This window comes from Anoplophora glabripennis, unplaced genomic scaffold (assembly GCF_000390285.2).
Source record: "Anoplophora glabripennis isolate ALB-LARVAE unplaced genomic scaffold, Agla_2.0 scaffold266, whole genome shotgun sequence".
In the NCBI taxonomy this organism is placed as follows: domain Eukaryota; kingdom Metazoa; phylum Arthropoda; class Insecta; order Coleoptera; family Cerambycidae; genus Anoplophora; species Anoplophora glabripennis.
The window spans coordinates 114,181-134,683 of NW_019416461.1; the positions used below are offsets into that span (position 1 = coordinate 114,181).

The window sequence follows — 20,503 nt, forward strand, 5'->3', positions numbered from 1 at the left end:
CAAGTAATCTTCATTTATCACCGAATTTTGTATGGTGGGTATTGAACAGAGAAATGTTACATCTGTTTCAGCGCCGAAATGTACAAGCGTTAGAAGTAAATGCTGGGAATGCTCCCCATCGATTAGAATTTTGTAGCTGGTTACTTCAACACATACACAAAATGATAGATTCATTTCGCTTGTCATGTGGTTTGATGAAGCGTGTTTTACTAGGGACGGCATAAATAATAATAATTATAATGAATATATCCCATTAGATCAAGACGATTTCAGCAACATTTCAGTGTCAACGTTAGGGATATCATTTTCAACAATTTACTGCCTGTAGACTTCATTGAAAAACAACCTTTTTTATTTCTTTGATGACATAGAGCTTAATACTGTTCACAGTATGTAGACGACGATGGTGCACCACTACATAGAGGGAGATAAGTAACTGCTTGGTTAAATGAATAGGACAATAAGATCCAATAGCATAGCCACCGCGTTCCCCAGATCTAAATTCTCTGCACTTTTATTTATGGAAACATATGAAGCAGCTTGTCTACCATGTTGAAATCGCTACCCGTTAGCAGTTACTTGAAATAAATCAGGATGCAGCTATGCGAATAAGAAAAAATTATCAAAATCTCATCCGTCGAGTGACGGAGTCTTTAGTTTGCCGATGTGAGACTTGCATTTGAGCCGAAGGTGAACACTTTGAACAAGTTTTATAGTCTTAAAATCTGTTAATTTGGTTAATAAAGGTTAACTAATGTTTAAACTTTAAACACAAATAATAATTATTGTTATAGCAACCATCGTTTTTATCAGGTTACTTTTTAAAATGCTTGTAAGTTCCAAACAAAAACATATTGGACCTATGTCAATATAAGAAAAATGTTTGAAATTAACACAGCTGTCAAAGTTTGTCATAGAGTTTGTAGAACACTCTGTATAAACACGTGTTACCTGAAGGGATTTATGTACATCAGTGTTCATGTTTGACCATTTTACTTCATAATTATTCGGTTATCTCTCGCAGAAAAACGGAGGGAAAAATAAACAGAAATATTAATTTCGCCGGATGCGCGAACAGTAACATTAACAAACAAGATAAGGGAAGTTGCGGAATCGTATAAATTACGTTGGTCTCACGTTAATACACAAATATTTAATATGCGTATCACACTTAAGGCTTGGTAAATACGAAGGCTACCAAAATTATTGATCAAACCGTTTTGTTCGTGCCTCCAACAATGGTTTCAGCGTGACTTTGAATTCCCTTTTATACTTTTTTATCTACATTTATATAAATGAAAAGTAAGCAAGTAATGAAATTGTACCTATGTATAGGACTACAATACCATCATTATTGTTGTGGTAAGCTATAGAAATACTAGTTTATTTTTGAATACATTTGTAAACTGCTAATTTGTTGCAGGAAATTAGATAAATATGTAAAATTTTACTATTTCGATAAAATCTATTTTTTTTCCTGTTTTCTGTTTTCTATGTATAAATATTAATTTGGTAAGTACTGAACTATTATTTTTTTTTAAAATAAGCTTTTCAGAGATAGGTAATTTCCTAGAAAACTTCTTATTTCATTGAAATAAAAACATAATATACTTACCATGAACGGCTGTAAGATGATTTATACTCGTGAATAGAATAAATTACATAAATTAAAAATTTCATAATTTCAAGGCCACTGATTCAATTGTGTTCCAATTCTATATAATGTATAGGCATCTGGTATGAGGAAAATCAATACGTTTTCGACTAATTAATCAAAAGTTCTATTTAATATTTAAGATTATAAAGCCTTTGGAATCTTTTTCGGGAAAAAGCCTTATTATAGTTTTGAAATGAGGATCCAGTCCTAAAAGTCTTTTGTAAAGTATTAGCAGGTCCTGTTTTTCGAGCCGCACGACGGGAATCTCGGCAATCTTAAGCGATACAAATTCAGCCAAATTAGAACAAAGTTGCGGAATTTGACATATGACATTAAATTTTGACTCTATTATCACGTATGGTACCTGTACACAATATTGGTCGCCTTTATGGACCAATTGGGATCCAATCGTATTAATAAAATATTCTCCAAGATCAATTCATCGAAAGGCCTCTTTTAGCGTAATGAAATAGTTTGACAAATCCTTGGATAAACGAAACCCATATTTTGAACATTTCCGAAGAGTTGCTAAATTAAAAAAATTAATTTTTGACGGATAAAAAATCTTCATAGATAGACGTATAATAAACAAAATAGCTGACAAAAAAATAGGATGCTTAAGGCCTTTAAAAGCGCACTGCATATATTTGCATGTAGATTATTTCCTTGAAAATTTCGGAGATTACAGCGAAGAGCAACGAGAAAGGTTTCACAAGGATATGAAAGAAATGGAGTGCCAGTAGCAAAGTAAATGGGATGAAAATATGGTGAAAGATTACAGTTGGATGTTATATCCTCTATATAGATCAACAAAAGAGAGGGATACAATATAAAAAAATCTAAAAATCACAGTACAGATTTACTTTAGCCTTTAGGTTTAGTCTTATTACCGAGTTGATTTTCTCGACAGAGATTTCAGGTGTACCAGGACTGCAGATATACCCTTAAGACAAGACTTAGTTGTTTTCTGGTATTCACTTGAAGCTGAAGAGTTGATTGAATCTTAGGATACCCAAATTATGCAATAAGACTCACACATAAGGATTGTGAAAGGAGAAATCTTCTTATGACGGAATCTTGGCTGGTCTTTAAGTTTTTGGGGTGGTTTTGTGGTGATAATGCAATTTTTATGGCGTGGGAACGGAGCGGACTTTTCTTTTTTTGCGTGCTTGCGCAATTTTTTATTTAAAAAAACAACATCTTTTAAAATAAAAACGAAAATAAAGATAGACCAAATTTATTTATCAAGATTTTTTTTATATTAAAAATTCAGAAGATTATTTATTGGTTTTTTAAATTGTAAAATAAATTTATTTTTAATAGACTCTTTTTAATTTCGAGTCAATTTTTCTAATAAAGCAAAGTATTGTACGAGAGCAGTTATCATAAAACATTTTCATCTTAATGTTAAATTATAGATTTATAAAATTTTGGAGATAACTAACTAATATGAAGAAATAATTAACTAATAAAAATATTGGCTGCATAACCTGAACCTAGCTCATATTTTTAATAGCAAATAATTCCCAAGAAATAATATCTCCAGAAGTATATGCCCCAGGGAATTGAACTTAACCGCTTAGGTAAATCAAAGTCTTATCTAATTCCAAACCACTCCTTAAGAGTCATATTCATCAGATTTAGCGAACAAAATGAGAGACTGGAGACTTAATTATATTAACTGCGGTGCACGAGCTTAGCGATTTATATCTTGATTAGCTTTACATCTCCATCTGTTTTCGGGGAACAGAATCTAATTTGCATCTACATTAGCAGATGTCACGCTGTTCCGGACTTGGCGCCTATCTCTTTGTCGAATTGTTGTACGGTTTGGTTATAATGCAGATTATTGCTGGAGATAGACTACGAAATTGCCGTAATTAGCTGGCCATATCCATGCTGCTTTATTTGCACCAAGAGTACAGTAGCCGTATGGGTAAGAACTTCCTTAATTTGGTTTCGCATACATAATTATCTCCAATAGCTTGTTCAGTAATTTACTTAACGGCAGCATTAACTAATGTTATAATAATATTCTATTAAATTAATATTAGGAAGAATATTGCAAATATATTTTATCCAGAACGTTATGGATGACGAAAAATATATTAAATTAGTTAATTAGTACCTGCTTAGTTTTAAAAATCAATTCTAATTTATGGCGGATGCGCCACGACTAGCGCCATAGTTGTCTGTATTAACGTATCTCTCAGAAACAGAGTATATGTTTTTTAAAGACTAATTACTTTCTAACTCAGCGTGGATTAAAGTAAATGCTGATCTAATCCCTAGCTTTAAAAGTGAAAGTGAACTTTATAAAAGTTCTCTTTTAATCCTGGCTTTATTTATTTTTAATTTTTGGAATTAGAACAAAGGAACATTTGCAAATATAACTTAAACCCTTACCATTTGACTTTCTCTTGCACATGAAAACCACACTTAAAAAAGTTAAGAAATAATTCTGCTTATAACAAATAATGATATAACCTACTCTCTTTATCTTTAATATTATTATTAATTACCGATCTAATGTAGAATTTTAAAAGCATTTTTATTGAAGACAAAGCTGTGATATCACTTTTTGTCACCGTAGAATTTTTTCGAGAATTTCCATGTAAAATCTTGTTCGAAAATTCATGTTTATTTTCCAGTCTTCGATATATGCCTTAGCTACAGACGACGAACGCCAACCGCCGTGCATTATAAGGTAAAAAATATTCACTCCTTGGTTTGCTAGAATATTAGCAGAACTCCTTTGGAATGCGTGTCCGGTATAAGTTGAGAGATCCGGCAATTTTAAGCAATGTGCAATTTTACTGGGCCAACTTCATATGGCATTTTTACCTACTACCTTGGTTCATGACCTTCCCATCTTGCATTGCCAAGAATAAGTGAGCTGATTTTGCCTGTTTTGGTTGTAGAACTAGATATGTTTCAGAAAATTCCTAATAATTAAGTGTCTCGTTTCCTTAATTTGTTACTGTAAAAGTTCGTGAAATATGTGTTTTAATTTAATTCTGGAATACCCCAAGGGTCAGTCCTAGGCCCAATTTTATTCATTATATATGTTAATGACCTATTCTCGTGCCTCCAAGCAAACGTAATACAATATGCAGATGATACTACGCTGTATCTGCTAAGCGGGATAAAGCGTATCCACGTGCAACTTTACTGCTATGCGGGATAAAGCGTATCCACGTCCAGCTCTCCGCCATTTTACATTGTATAAAGCCTCTGCAGATCAACAATCAAACTATATTAACAATCAATCCATTTTCAATCACTCGAAACTTTGTTAAAAAATGTTCACATTTTTTTTGCGAGCACATTGCTCTCAGCCTAGACCTCAGTTCTAGCATTTCATCCATCCAGGTATTGTGCAACTTACGGAGAAGATCCCTGTCGATAACATAAGCTCCTAGAAGCTGTCCAAAATTCATAGAGACTCATAGAAGGCCTACACAAGCTCCAAGAAGTTTCTCTATTTTAGGTACTCACATCAGGAGACCTCGAAATCCTGTTAGGCAAAGCAAATCCTAAAAGATAGTGATGTAGATTTAGTCAATAATGGGGATTTCGATAAAAATGCCGGTTCTCCCCATATTGGGGCAATTCCCTAGTTAATGGAATAAAACGGCATGGCGCCCATCGAGGGTCCCGAACGTCCGAATCTTCAGGGGAATAGGGAATAACACGATATGGAGCCCCAACGTGGAGCTTAAATATGATAAGATATACGCATAATTTTTAATTAGAATATGATATGCTTTTCATGAATATGTTCTATAATTCAGAATAATTCAGTAAACAAATTTATAATATTAACTTACAACCCTGCAACTCACGTTGCTCTTATTAAATTACATCTGTTAGTAATTCGCAGTAGTGGCTGAACGCTCATGAAACTTAAAGTTGGAGTTTCGCTGTAATTAATAAAGCGTCCAGGTTTGTAGACACAGGTAATGAGCAGAAACTTTGAATAATATACCTTATTAACGGGAATAAAACCGACATGTTACAAGGGTTGCAGGCCCATTGTTGTGTGGATCAAGAGGCCACTGGTTGAAAGGGTGAACAATATGAGGTACAAGAGGGCCATGAATTTATGCAGACGGATAATTAAATTGGCACGGGTTATTCATGAGGCAGCTTCGGGCGGACTTGGAATCCATATGAAATTATAAAAAAATATACCGATGTTTTATGCGAAGGTGCACTACAACTGGTTTACATATATTAGTTCACAGCTTTATATAATTTTTTGCAGTTTGTAAAACATGTTGGTCTACTACATAGGGTTGTAAAAACATACAGAAAAAGGGTAAAAATAATGTCGAATTGAAACAAAAAGGTTACTTGGAAATAAATACTTAAACACTGAGCTGAAAAGTGTTTAGTTTTCGTTTATTCAAAAATTAGAATTCAAATTGTTTTTCAAAATATCTATTACTAAAATTCCTGAAATAAAAAAAGAATCATAATAATAAGAAACAGAATATCAAGATGTCTTATGCGTAATTCTGGCTATATATTTTTCTCTCGCATAAATTTAATTTTGAGGTTGTACAGGGTGTTCTACAAGCTCTATGACGAACTTTGACAGATTCGTTTTTGTTTAGAAATCACAAGCATTTTAAAAAGTATAATTTCACATTTCAATCAAAGTAGCCTGATAAATAAAAATGATGGTTGCTATAACAATAATTATTATTTGTGTTTAAAGTTTAAACATTGGTTAATATTTATTAACCAAATTAGTAAATCTTAAGACTATAAAAATTGTTTAAAATGTCCACCCTGGGCTCGAATGCAAGCCTCACATCGGCGAACTAAAGATTCCTTCACTTGATGGATGATATTTGGATTATTTCTTATCTGGTTCAAGTAATTGCTGACGGGTAGTGATTTCAACATGGTAGACAACCTGCTTCATATGTTCCCATAAATAAAAGTTCAAAGGATTTAGATCTGGGGAAAGCGGTGGCTATTGGATCTTGTTGATCTATCCATTTATTCGGGAAATTATCATTTAACCAAGCAGTTACTTGTGGTGCACCATCGTGCTGATACCACATATTTTGAACAATATTAAGCCTTCGTCATCAAAAAACAAAAGGATTGTTTGCCAAGAAAGTTCTATACAGATCTGCAATTAAACGATCATTTAAAATAAGTACAGGTGGTAAATTATTGTTGAAAATGCTACCCCAATCGTATAATCTAATAATTCCATGTGGATTTATGCCGTTCCTAGTAAAAAATGCTTCATCAGCATGTTCTTAAAGTAACCAGCGACAAAATTCCAATCGTTGAGGAGCATCTGCAGCATGTAAATGGATGTAACATATCTCTGTTCAATACACGCCATACAAAATTTGGTGATAAATGAAGAGTAGGTACTTGCTATATGCCGAACACTAATTGAAGAGTTGTCAATGACAGCATTATTATATCTTAATTTTGTACATTCACTTCAGTAGGACTAATGGCCTTTTTTTTTTTGGAGAAGAGTTACCTTCTTCTCGAAGTCTATGAAATGATGCACTAACGACTGTGTGGGCAAGTTGATGTTTATTTGAGTGTCTTCGTCGGTATTCTCGGGCTACTTATCTGGCGCTTCCACTGGAATACCCATATACAAAGGCAATATCTGCATACACTTCAGTTGTAAATAAATGCGTTTTTTATTTGGAACTTTAAGTGTCAAATGAATAAACAAAATGACACAGATTAATTATTATTGTTATAGCAACAATCATTTCTATTTATCAGACTTCTAAACAAAAACGAATCGGACCGATGTGCATAAAAGAAAAACTTTTTCAAATTAAGCCAGATACCATCTGTCAAAGTTTATCATAGACTTTGTAGAATACCCTGTATAAACTATATGTTTGTTAATAGGTTTTCATTTAAACCATCTTTAAGAAGCAACTACACATAAAATATATGGCACGTGAGATAAATTATTTTTTTTACTTCGTATTGTCTTATTTATATTGAACTGACAGTTGACATTTGAAAAAGTAGTTTCATTTTATTCACCACTTTTAATGAATTTATACAAGCGATTTGAACCAAAACATTAGCAATGAAATAACACGTAAAACGTAAAATTTTGTAAAAATTCCCAAACTGGAATATATTAAAATAGTAGATATTAAGTATAATGTGAAAACTATATAACGCATTTTCAAAAATTATTCTTAAAATTGATTCTAAAAGAGAACGTAATTATTTTGAAATATAAATTAATTCTCCTGCATTCATACAAATTTTTACAGTAGACATCATATTGAAAAAATTGCCAGATTTAATATACTGTTTTGTTTAAATATAACATTGTGACACCCACTGATGATACCACATGCTGATTAAGAATTACTAATTATTAGATTTGTCTTACATGAAATACCAAATAAAATAAATTTCATTACATGAAAATACTTACTTACAAAATCTGTGATATAGGTTGTGTGTATGATCCTTTTAAAAACTTTCAGTCCTTTATTTTTTACAATATTTTTTACTGGAATCATCTTGACCTGCGGTAGTTTACTTAAAAAAATAGTGTTTTCTAGTTATATGTTATTGTTCTGTCTTAAAATACCATAAAGTTCTTAGTATAAATACTGTTATAATATCTGACCCGTTTTTTCACTGCCTTAGCTGTATGCAAATTTTTATTAAAAAAAGGGAGTTGAAATAAGAATGGCGATTAATAAAGGAACAAGTATATCAAATTATTTCTTACTAAGCTTTGCTTTGTATCGCGGTAAAAGATAAATGAAATGGAAAATATATCAAGAATTTAAATTTTAATAGACGTAGACATTACACCAGTTTTGTGTAAACATTTTTTCTATAAATTATAAACTTGAAATATGCTGTTTCAGTTTTTACACACAAAGCGAACGTTATTCATGTACCGATTTAAAAAAAGAGCACTTCATAAAAATACCAATTTTCACAAATACCTTACCATTAAACGTATGTAAATGGTATTTATTTATAAGTCGATTTGAGTTTAATTAATTCAGTTTCGTAAAATAATTAGTTTTTTAATTGGTAATTTTTATTCTTTTACAGTTTGGGGCACAGAGAAAACACTCGATGATGCCCACCGACGTAATTAGACAGACGCGGAATTACTTCGGCTAAACTGAAATGAAGTTAATTCGTAACTTCAGAGTTTCGCGAACTACAGTTGTTATGATCTGATTACGGCGATATTCGTCGCAGAGTGGGCCTTAAATCAACTTGTTTTTAATAGATTATGCTTAATGTAATAATTCAAGTGATTGCAGTCTAGAAATATCGGCGTTGTTAAATCCTTAATAAGATTACCCAAAGATTTAGCCGCTAATTAAGAACTTTTGAAATATGCTGGGGAAATTAGCACAATTCTTTTGAAATTTGCATAATTATAGAATCAAGAGGGAAAGATAAAACCGGATTGATGTTGGAATAATTAAAATATCTAGATTGATATCTGATGGAAACTGTTTCACTTCATTTAATGTATGAATTTTTGTAATATCCGGTGCGGAAATATTAAAATTAAAATGAACTTTGACTACTACATTTTATGGTCCGTAATATGTGGACTGTGATTATATTTCTCTTAATTATAATAAAAAGTATATATCCTTTTCATATAATTTAGAGTGAAAAATAAATATAGGGAACTGATAACTGATTAGCAGTTTTTAATATAGATTTCCAGTTTTATTTCGCAAAAACTGAATCTAGTTTTCATAAGTTATATTTACAATAAGCAAATTTGACTTGCTGGAAATAAATGAAATTATTATTATTAACAGTTTTTGCACTACAAATACATCGTTTCGTCGAAGTTTTTCTACAAAAACATAATTACAATCAATTGTAAATATTGTAACGAAGTGATTTTCAGACACCACGGTTTGTTACTGTTTTTCTATTTTCTTTAAATAAATTAAGTATAATACTGTACGCCATTTGCACCTTTAACGCCGTCAACATCAGCCCGACAGTTGGAATTTAAAGGAAGTTGCAGCCACCGGCCAGCGAGAGCAGTCCAATCCGTCACCAGTTCCAGCAGTACGCCGTCTGGAGTAAGTATGATTCTTCCAAGTCCAGCTTGTAAAAATTAAGCAGCTGCCGACATTTGCCGCAGAAGCTTGGGAGTTGAGCTGAATTAGGAATTTAGTTCACATCAACCCGTCGCAGCGAGCAGTCCAGTCCGTCAGTAGCCCAAGGGAGATCGCCGGTTGATAACATTTTCCAAATCCAGCTTGTGAAGACTGCGCAGCCGTCACCGTTCGACGGAGAAGCGTGACACTTGAACTGAATTAGGAATTTAGTTCACATCCACCCGTCGTAGCGAGCAGATCAGTCATCCAGCAGCCCAAGGAAGATCGCCGTTTAGTAAAATTTTTCCAAGTCCTGCTTGTGAAGACTGGGCAGCCGCCACCGTTCGTTGTAGAAGCTTGGAAACTGAACTGATTTAGGAGTTCAGTTGATATCCACCCAGAGCGAGCAGTCCTGTCCAGCAACCGTCTAACCACCGAAGTAAGTTTCACGCATACCTAATGCGCAAGTCTCCCGAATCGATCAGAAATCTGGTGGAGCGATTCTGCCCCAGAGTTAGTTCTGTTCTATCACTTCACGCTTCAGCAGAACAGACGTGCTTAGGAGGGAAGTGAGTAAAAGGTTTAGGTAAAGACTTGGTCACTGTCTATTTTGTCTTAATCGTACCTTTCTTTTCAATTATCCGCCCGTACTACGACGTGGTTAGGTATATTGTCATTTCTTTCCGGTGTACTTTATCTGCCTGCGTGTTCAACCTGTGGGATATCGTTTTCCTTATTTCGTTTTAAGACTTGAAATGCTGGTCGTAACATCATATTCTTTTCAGCTATCAGCCCATACTACTGTCGTTTCTTTTCGGTGTACTTGTCAAGTACAGTACACAGTTTATGCGAGTGTGTCCCTCTTAGCTATCCCGTTCTATGAGTTGAAACATAGGTTGTAACTAATCACGTTTTATTTTCCTTACCAGCCGCTCGCCAGGAGACCTGCTATTATTGTTGTATTTCTGTTTTTTTTTTATGTAGAGATAGTAGCCAAGCCTATAGTTTAGTAAATGTAGCTTTGATTTTGTCCGCTTGATCGCTTCCTCACTCCTGGTATCTGTACCACTACCATTAACTCTGTTGTGGTTTGCCTTTAGTCAGGTTGCCGCTATTTACTGTTTCCAGTAGTCACCACCTGTGCGTAACACCAGTCGCTTGTCACCGTCTAATCCTAGCTTTACAGTAATGGTGATGATAATGATGACTGTATATAGAATAACCCTTAATAAATGTAAATATTTATAAAGTGTGACTTTTATTTCTGTGTGAAGTCTAACTCTCTCTAGATCCCAGGACATATCATGTAGCTTCCTTAGTAGTGGTATTTCTGCACTGTAAACAGAAACTTCAAATTTAACTTTTTGGACATCTAATTCATCTGTTTACAAACCACCTCAATATTTTGCAAATGAAATTCATTCATTTATTAGTAAAATTAAAAGTTTTGCACAATAAATTGATCCTGTTGATATTTGTTCCAGTATTATTGGCTTGATATTCAGTAAACAAACATATCGAATAGTTGTTGCATAAACAACAAGGTATTCTTAAATTAATATTTTTAAGCTCTTATAACTCAAAATTTATTTTTTTAGTATACTTTGATTTGATACAAATTCGATAACAATGCACAACATTTTTACAAAATCAAAATTATCCTTTGTAGCACGCTCCCCAAGAGATATTCCACACTAATAATTTTTGTCGTAGTCCTTAATCTATTTGATTAATATATTTCTTTTTTTTATTAATCCAGTTCTTTGTGACGATTTTGAAATATCATCGATTCCATTCACTGCATTAAATATCTATGAAATCATATCATTGAATTTATATTGCCACTGTGAATATTGATAACACAGGTCAACAAGGGTCAAGAAACAGACACACTAATATTCTTTCCCGAAGGATTTTGGTGCGCTGAATCCGAATCTGGCAGAATTGCTCTATCGCGTCAGGTTTTTGAGATATCCTAACCTAAAAGTGCAAAGAACACTGTTTTTCGTCATATTTGAGATTATGTAGTAATCGGAAATATATATTCAAGTTTCTGCTTCCAAAAAAAAGTTAAATTTTGTTGGTCTGTGAAATTGTCAAATATTCGTGATATTAATGAATACAACTATTGGAAACGCGATTTTTGATAATCACATAAGTCGATGCACTCAGCATGTTTGAACACCGAATGAATAATTATTATCGAAGTTGAATCTAATATATTATGTAATTTTTTAGAAACGGGTCAATTTGATTAGCAAAAGGCTGAATCTGGAGGTGCAAAACTTACATTATGAACAAAATGAAGCAAAATCTGCTATAATACAGTAACATATTTTTATCATTTCTCTGTTTACTTGACTCTTCACGGTGCTTTATAAAATGCAAAAATTAAATATTTAAAAAGTAATCTTCCCGTTAATCTATAAAATAAAAAAATTAATTATAAAAAAATAATACATAACCTCTTAGTTAAAACATATATGTATATTCGTAGATGCAATTAAAATGAACATTTCTGCAAAAAATATGTATGCGATTAAAAAAAAAATTATTGTGATGTCACAACGCCATATTATTATGAACGGACTTTTTAGCTGCGCCATATGACAAATTCATTAATTGATCTCTGACTACTTTTTTTTAACAAACAATAAATATATTAAACTTTATGAGCAACTTTTGGTATGCTTTGAATATTTTAATAAAAACTGGTAATGAGGTATTGTTCTCCGAGAGCTCAATTTAGTAACCAGACATTGAGAGTTTCATTTGTGAAAACGTCTCTACTTATTTTCTTTGTAAATGCAACATTAGTAAACTAAGTATTTATGTAGATAATCTATATAAAATCTAGGGTTACCCCAGAACAAAGCCCACATTTGCACCAAAAAAACAACCACCTAATGTGAGAGATAATTAAGAGGACATGCCAAATAAACAGGCTTCGGAAGTGGGCAAACAAAGAAAGCTCCTGCATGTTTATTTTGCATGCCAAAGTGTACCACCGTGATTCTCTTTTCCGGCAGGGACGATGTTTCGAGAGGCTCTTTGCTTAAATTTTACTCTGTGAAATTTGTATACAGCGGCGGCAATAAGAAAATAACTGTGGAAGTTCAGTGCAATCAAATTTAAGAGACGGGAACATATTTTGAGTTGATGAAAATTAAATCTCAATTTCTTTCAGCTGCAAATTCCTTTATTTTGATGCGGTTAGATATACTTAATAATAATGAATACAATTCTGTTATATTTGACATCCGTAGCACATCCAGCATATTGTGTCTGTTTTTAATTAATCTAATGTATATTTCTTCTGCTATTCTATTTATTATTTTCCTTAAAAAGTACGAGTTTGCAGTTAAATTCATTGATGTAGTTTATTGTTGGTGTAGTTTTTGAAATTAATAAAAATATTTTCTACTTTGATGGAGCATCAAATGTTCCTTTCTTTTATTTAAGTGTACTAACACGTTAATTACAGAAAATAACATCTAAATAAGTGTTACAAGAAAAAGTTATGAAATTCTAGAGTTAAAAGCAGCAAGTGGAATGAAGGTGGTTGTGTAGAGAATTAAAAGTGCAAGTATCTTTCCACGACTTCATTCTTTCTGTTATAGCAGTTATAATATTTGAATACATTAACTTAAATTCCACCACTTTGCGCTTAATTAGAATAATTTTGCACTTAGTTGATATGAAAACTTCGAGAAAACTTGATTCAACTACATATAGATATTTATTATGTCATATCTTTAACTGAAGGCAGATAAATATAGTAATTGTATGAAAAAATCATTTAACTTCAAGAATTTGGGTTACTTTAAAGAAAATATCAAGAAATAATCAAAAAGTTATTTTTCTACATTAATGTAGATGTTGAACCTAAATATGAAATAATGGCTTTAAAATAATGAGAGTCCCAAAAACTCTTCAGCATCTTGTAAGGGGATGTTTAAACTTTAATTTAGGTACATGGCAACATCAAAAATAACAATTTTTAACCCGGAAATCGGCCGGCCGTTGAAAATCGTCATCTCACGAATCTGAATAGGTATGCAAAAAAATCGAGTCGGAAAATTTCTCCCACGAATGCGAGGTTTTCGCCTTGTCTAATATCAGTTTATCAAAATCAATAATTATTTTATTATAAAATTTAGTTTATAGAACATAATAGATTATTTCAATTGGAAAAACTGTGTTTTCGATTCCATTCATATGTATATTACGTACAGGTCAACTAAATTAATTTAAGCTCTGAGGGTCGGATGAGCAGTGGCAAAGTAATGGAGTAGAGAACTATAGTCATCTGCTGCTTGCATTTCCATCTCATCTTACATAAAACGGGCTTTCTTTTAGTCATGTGCATTTCAAGGCTTAACGGAAATTTGTCCAATTTGTGGAGAGTGTAAGCTGGCGTTGCGATAAACTCTTAGGGCTGATTTCCATTGTCAAAATAAACATAAAGAAAAATAAGAGTAACCTATTTTCTTAAAACGGTGCAACTCTTTTTGAAGAGGTTTATGATCCTTTAAAAATTGATAATGAAACAAGGTTCTCATCAATGATTTGGGAACTGCTTTGAAGATATAGACTATATTTGGTACAATGCAGTTCTCTCAAGTTAGACCTACGTAAAATTTGAATAGATCAATGGCTTAATGTTACTTACAATTAGTTACTTAATCTATAAACGTTTCTACACCTACCCTTCTTTTAATCAATATTAGTCACACAGAAAAGCAAATCTGAATTGATATTTTGCGACAACTTCAAAGCAAAAATTATTAAAGTAGCGCACTCAGAAACAAATAGATTAGCAATATAAACCCGCACTAGCATTATTTGTTAACACGTACAAATCATTTCAATTCAGCGCCTATAAAAATCTAATGACACGTACGCAATATAATTTACCGGAATACATATGTATAGCTTTTCTCTTGTTATGAAATTTGTACGACCGCTCGTAACATGTCGGACTTACAAAGCTGTTAAAATGTCAATAATGAAATATGACGCTGTCGAACTGGAAATGTGGTCTGTATTTTTTGCATGGGTCGCCTAAGGATTAATGTTTCAGTAGTGAGGTCGCTGGTAAAGAATTAAAGTCCCATTTAAAAAAATTGATTCGGGATGGACTCGTTTACATAACATGTACTTGTTTATTGTCCTAGAATTCATGTAGAGATTTTTTTTAGTAATAGTTGTTTCTGAATTGACTAGAGAAATACGACAGGCCTTCATTTTATATTTTCATACAAATATTCAAGACAAATGGCTGGAAGTCACTTCTGCAAACTACCTCAAGTTGAAATGGAACGTTTCTCGCTATTTGATATAGTGGCATATTTCATCCATAAAAAACTCCATTTAGAATTTATTATAGTGATAACCCCAATATTTCTTGTTTATTTTCCGAATACGTTCTCAAAAGAAGTACAAATGCGATGCTTTTTTTAAATATAAAAGATTTCAGTGTATGATGGATTGGTAATTACTTTTTTGTATTGAAAATTGAAAAATATGTTAAAAACCGAATTTTGTGAACACATTATATTTACTAATATTAAAATGGACACCGAAACTCTCATTAATACCAGAAAATAGTCTTTCTACTAGATACTTGCCTTCTGTAATTTGTGTCTGAAGTAACAAGACTGCTAATTTCGTTAATATAGATGCTACACATAAATTCACCTTAACTGGTTCTTGGCAATTTTAGTTCACATTAGCTACATTAGCGACACGTATTTGTGCTGAAGCTGCTCCAGTTTCTAAACATTTAGAAAATTAATTTTTATTAACGACGTTATTGTGTTTCTTGAAGTAATATAAGAGTAAGTATTTCCAAACAAAGAAATATAACATTTTCATTTTTTGTTGTGTTTTTAACGTTTGCAGACATACCCTTTAAAGAAACCTAAGACGGTAAATTGAAATATACAGATGGTGTGTTTATAGGAACTTTTTCTCATTTTCAAAAGTATTGCCCTGGAAGTTATTATACTATTTTTTTAGTCTAGTAGATATGTAGAAAGCATTGCATACAAAGCTCTCACTCCATACTGCTAACTTAAGGAGACATATACAATTAAACGGAGGAAAATGAATCAATTTTGAGGAATTTTTTAAAATAAGAAAAATTTATTCTACATTCATCGGACTGTAGTAGGTGTTCTTTAATAGGATAATCAAGTATAATTTTTTTTTTGAGTTCATTCCTCGTCAAAATGGCGGAGCTGTGGTAGAGAGTCACAGCAAAATACAAAAATTTTCTTATTTAAAACGTGTAGTTTCTATGTAACGTTGATAAAAATGGGAAAAAATGCAAATTTGAAAAAATGGCATAGGTACGTTTAAAGACAAAAATCGAATTTTCATGCGAAATTTCTGCAGAATTTGTAGAAGAGAAATAGTTTTTTGGTGGAAAGGGGGTGGTTTTAAAAAAGTTATGTTCTAAACTGTATTTTTCTTTTTGCAGTACTTTTTATGGGCGTACTGTGTTATTAAATAAATTCATTTGTTCTAGATATTTGGTTAATAACCGAGAACCTAATTTTATTAAACTTTTTTTGTAAATTTAATCTATTTAGTGGGCTATACGTATACCTTATCTTTTCTTACAAATTAAACGCTTTGAGAGTGTGCGAAATAAATTAGCTAGCCTAAGGGTCCTGACAGTTTAAATTTAACGTTATCAGGCAGCTAAGTGCCTCCTAGTACTATGGGAAATATATGGAACGTAATGAAACATATATTTCAATACAAATTGACTTGTTTCCTTTTATTAATTATAAACTTCCCGGAAAATATATTGCATGTCAAAAGGGTTCTAAGGGCAATTTAATGCTGTAAACAAAACTTTAAAATATAGCTTTAATTAGTTTTGCAAAAAGGTAGCAAAGTGGAATGCAACATCGTTTCCGGAAGGAATGCACTTCCTCCAGTTAACTTATTATCTAACTAGGTATTATTTTTGAGTGAATTAACTTATTATTGGTAGGTACCTATACACACCACATTTGGAGGCCAATATATTTTTAAAGTTAGAATTTAAAAATATCAGAAAGGTAATGGGCAAATTTCCATTTTATTCTTCTTACTTAGAAATGTCACCCAGTATACTTTTCTACTAGTTTGCATAGAACATTGAAAGTACATGAACTGGTGCGGACAATTAAACTTAAAATTTTCATATTTCAGTTAAATCTTAAGGATTTTATTGCTTACCTTACCTTAGTCTTCATTGATGTGGAAATTAAAAAGTTTTTCAACAGTTCTTTTTACCAACAGTCTTACACTCGGAATTTTTTCAATGTAAAGAAATAATTAAAAATCTTCCCATGAAAGCCTTTTTTTTAATTTTGTGAAATTTATAATAAGAAGACATTGTACTGTGTAAGAAAATGTTGGCTCTTATTGTTCTCATTTTTCTTCTTTCTTCTAATTAAAAAGTTGTTTTGTCAGAATTCATTCAAACTCAAAAGATAAGGAAAAATCTTTGTGATCTTTATCAGTTCAGGTACAGTCCGTACGATATACAGGGTGATTCACAAATTGTCAAAAAAAAATTGGGAATAGATGCATCATGAAAAATTGACTCAATATTGTAAAAAAAAACTTTGTAAGATCCTTATAGTTTCCGAGAAAAAAGTTACTGAAGTTGTAGTATTTACTTTACAACCCTTACTTTACTGGACTACTCTCTAAGCTAGTCTCTAGTGTTATTCGCGTTGTGCGCTGTACACAATGCGCTGTACGCAATGCGCTCTCACTCCACGTGGTCCCAGGTAATTCCGGATAGTGTTTACATTAGTTTTTCAAGTGACGAAAATGGCTTACGTGTATAGCAACTCGGAGTTGATGGACATCGTTTTAATTTATGGTGAAGCATGACAACATTTGTGTAATGATAAAGCATTTGAGTTATGGTGAAACAAGACAACTTTTGCGTTCGTCTGTAGAAACTGGGTAAGACGGGTCCAAATGTGTTTACACGTGGATGGACCAAATGACAGTTCTTGTAACATCAGGTATGCCAAATTATTTTATTAATCAAAACCACAAATAAATTTTATTAACTAATAATAGCAATAGCGGCAAAAGCAGTTGAATTTGCTGATATAAAATAGGTGTTATAAAATTTTATTTATTTCTTTCCTTGGGTTAGAGTGGGCGGTAGCCGAAGCGGCCAAAGCCTGCCGATTGAGGCGGATCAAGGCTTCACGGCAAAACCGTAGTGGGTTCGAATCCCGCACGCGCGCAATGGGAATTATGGGAAAAAATTCTACGCACTCGGCTATTTTAACCGTACAGTGGTAATTTATTCTTTTTATTCTTCTTCAAATATGCTTAATTTTATGGTCCTGGTGCGATAATTTGATATATCTATATAGGAATCTTTTAAACCGAGAGAGAACCCATCAGCCTTAACACCAAAGATAATGATTCGCGATTTAAAAATAAAAAAATCAAAAATTTCGTATCTGAGGTTGATTAAACAACGAAAATAACCATGTAGCTTCACAATACTTTTCAACCTTAAACCTGAACCCAAAAGCATAACCTCAAATTCATCAAACATAACTTCAGACGACTCTTTTCTAAATCTATGGGTATAGTTACATGAAAGCTATATTTTTGAGCTTATATTTCCTAACTCTAAAGCCATAATAATGATTTTAGAATGAATATAAATAATAATATTACTTACTCAAGTGGTATAAAACCAAAGTGTCATTGTCGTCCTTGATCAGGGGGGCATTTTGAAAGGCAGCGTTAATCGGTGCAAATACTGTCACTTGTTTGTGTTTGAGGGCGAATGCTGCCAGTTGCGATAACTCCAGTTGACCATAGAACTGAAAAAAGTGTTTTTAGTATCAGTGATGACATCTTCAGATTAAAACGAGACAGATGAAGAAATATTTTTATCGAATTGGGAATGTGTTAAAATGGTTTATTTCAGTAGACATTAATTTAATTAACTTAATAGCTATAGCGTAGTGGGGTTCTGATGCTAGATAAGTAGAAATAGATACCATTATTGATTGGAAATATTTGGATCAATAATCACAGGTACAAATGTCCGTAAATCAGAAAGTTTCATACTTGTTAAAAAAAGTTATCACTAATATTTCAAGAAGAAAGAGAATATTCAATAATGAAATTTCTAATTATTATCTTAGCCAATAAAGATTGTAAGTATTTAAAAATACATTTGAGTGAAAGTGATATCGAGGTTAGTTTAATCAGAATGAAAGTTGCATTATAGATAATCTCTGGAAGTATCTGATAAATCTAAAACAAACTGATTCAACTAAATATGAAAGTAATGAAATTTGGTCACATCACATACTTAAATTTTCTAATATATCAGCTATTGCGTTTGTGAATTAAATTCCTGAAGTTTTTAATATGTCGGACACTACTATATATTTTTCATTAGGTAGTATCCCTTCCTTTATTTCTTCCTTTCTTCATAGGTTCAATTAATTAAATACACTAAGGCCCAGTACTTTGAGTCTCGGTTAAGGTTAAGTTAACTAATCAAGCGATTAGACTGTACATATTCTGTTTTTTTTTATAAAACATAATCACAATCTAATTGCCTGATTAGTTAATCAAGCCTTAACCGAGACTTAAAGTACCGAACCTAAGACCGGGTAATTTTAGTTCTGATTAAAATTGGGCATTAGTTAATGCCGATTAAAGAATAATCATTTAATAAGTATCTACTTTGAGCTACATATTAGAATATTAAGTTTAATGGACCATTAAGCCGGACTAGAAAAAATTGCAAAGGTAGCCTAGTTAAATAAAGCTGTAAAAGAGGGATAGATTTGTTTACCTAAGTAATAAATTGAGTTAGAAACCATGAAATAGAAGTTTATTATTTTTTCTGTTGGTTACGCTGATATGGTGATGGAGATCTAACGAGTGATTTCTAATCTCAAGTTTCAATCTGTGTGGCGATGTTTTGACGTTTTGACTTTGTTTTGAAAATAATTTATTATAACTACCTACTAATCTTTAAAACCTAGAGGTTGCAACAAATGTTGAATTTCTAAAATACTACATATTAACAGTCGCTTTGCTTAGTCGAAATCTTCACAAAACCCCCGATTCCATTTATTTAAATTATCTCGTCAATCTCGAACTGTATTCACGCGCTGATCGTAAATACATTGAATTAATTCGTCGTCGTCATCTTCAAAAATGTCCTCAAAATCGAGAACCATTTCAAAATAGCACAAAATTGCGTAGAATTATCCGAAATTATATTATCTGTTTCTCTGCTGTGAAATTGTTTAAATTAACGAAATAAAGAGCGCCAATCAGTCGAGTTCGACTGTAGATTAACTCAACGAGCAGCTTTAGCAGAGAGTTGGTAAGTCTGTTAATTAAACATGGAGATCGGCCATATTTAACCAAGAAACAACTTACAAAATCTATGAACTAAATTTCAATGGTTTCTTATTTATATTTAATCAAGTCTCAAAGTACCGGACCTAAATATCGTAAAGTTAAAAGATAATTGTGTTAGACTAGATTCTATTTGAGCCAGCTTTCATGGACTTACATAAATATATAACTACGACTTTTCATTATAGGAAACAAACATTCCGATTTTAGTAAATATAATTAGGAATTAGTTTTCAACATACTTCTTTTAAATGGAATATCCTATACAGATTCTGAATAAATACAGAATTTTAATAGCAAAATATGT

The 20,503-nt window shown here is 32.2% G+C and overlaps 1 protein-coding gene across 4 annotated transcripts in view; it reads right to left on the reverse strand.

Annotated features, from left to right (window-relative positions):
- The window catches only part of LOC108908705 (fasciclin-1), a 566,423-nt gene that overhangs the window by 87,351 nt on the left and 458,569 nt on the right, over window positions 1–20,503 (reverse strand). For all 4 annotated transcript variants that reach the window (XM_018712824.2, XM_018712823.2, XM_018712822.2 and 1 more), the window contains exon 2: window positions 18,488–18,632. In XM_018712824.2, the coding sequence (XP_018568340.1) occupies window positions 18,488–18,632 (145 nt within the window). The remainder of the gene's footprint in view (window positions 1–18,487; window positions 18,633–20,503) is intronic.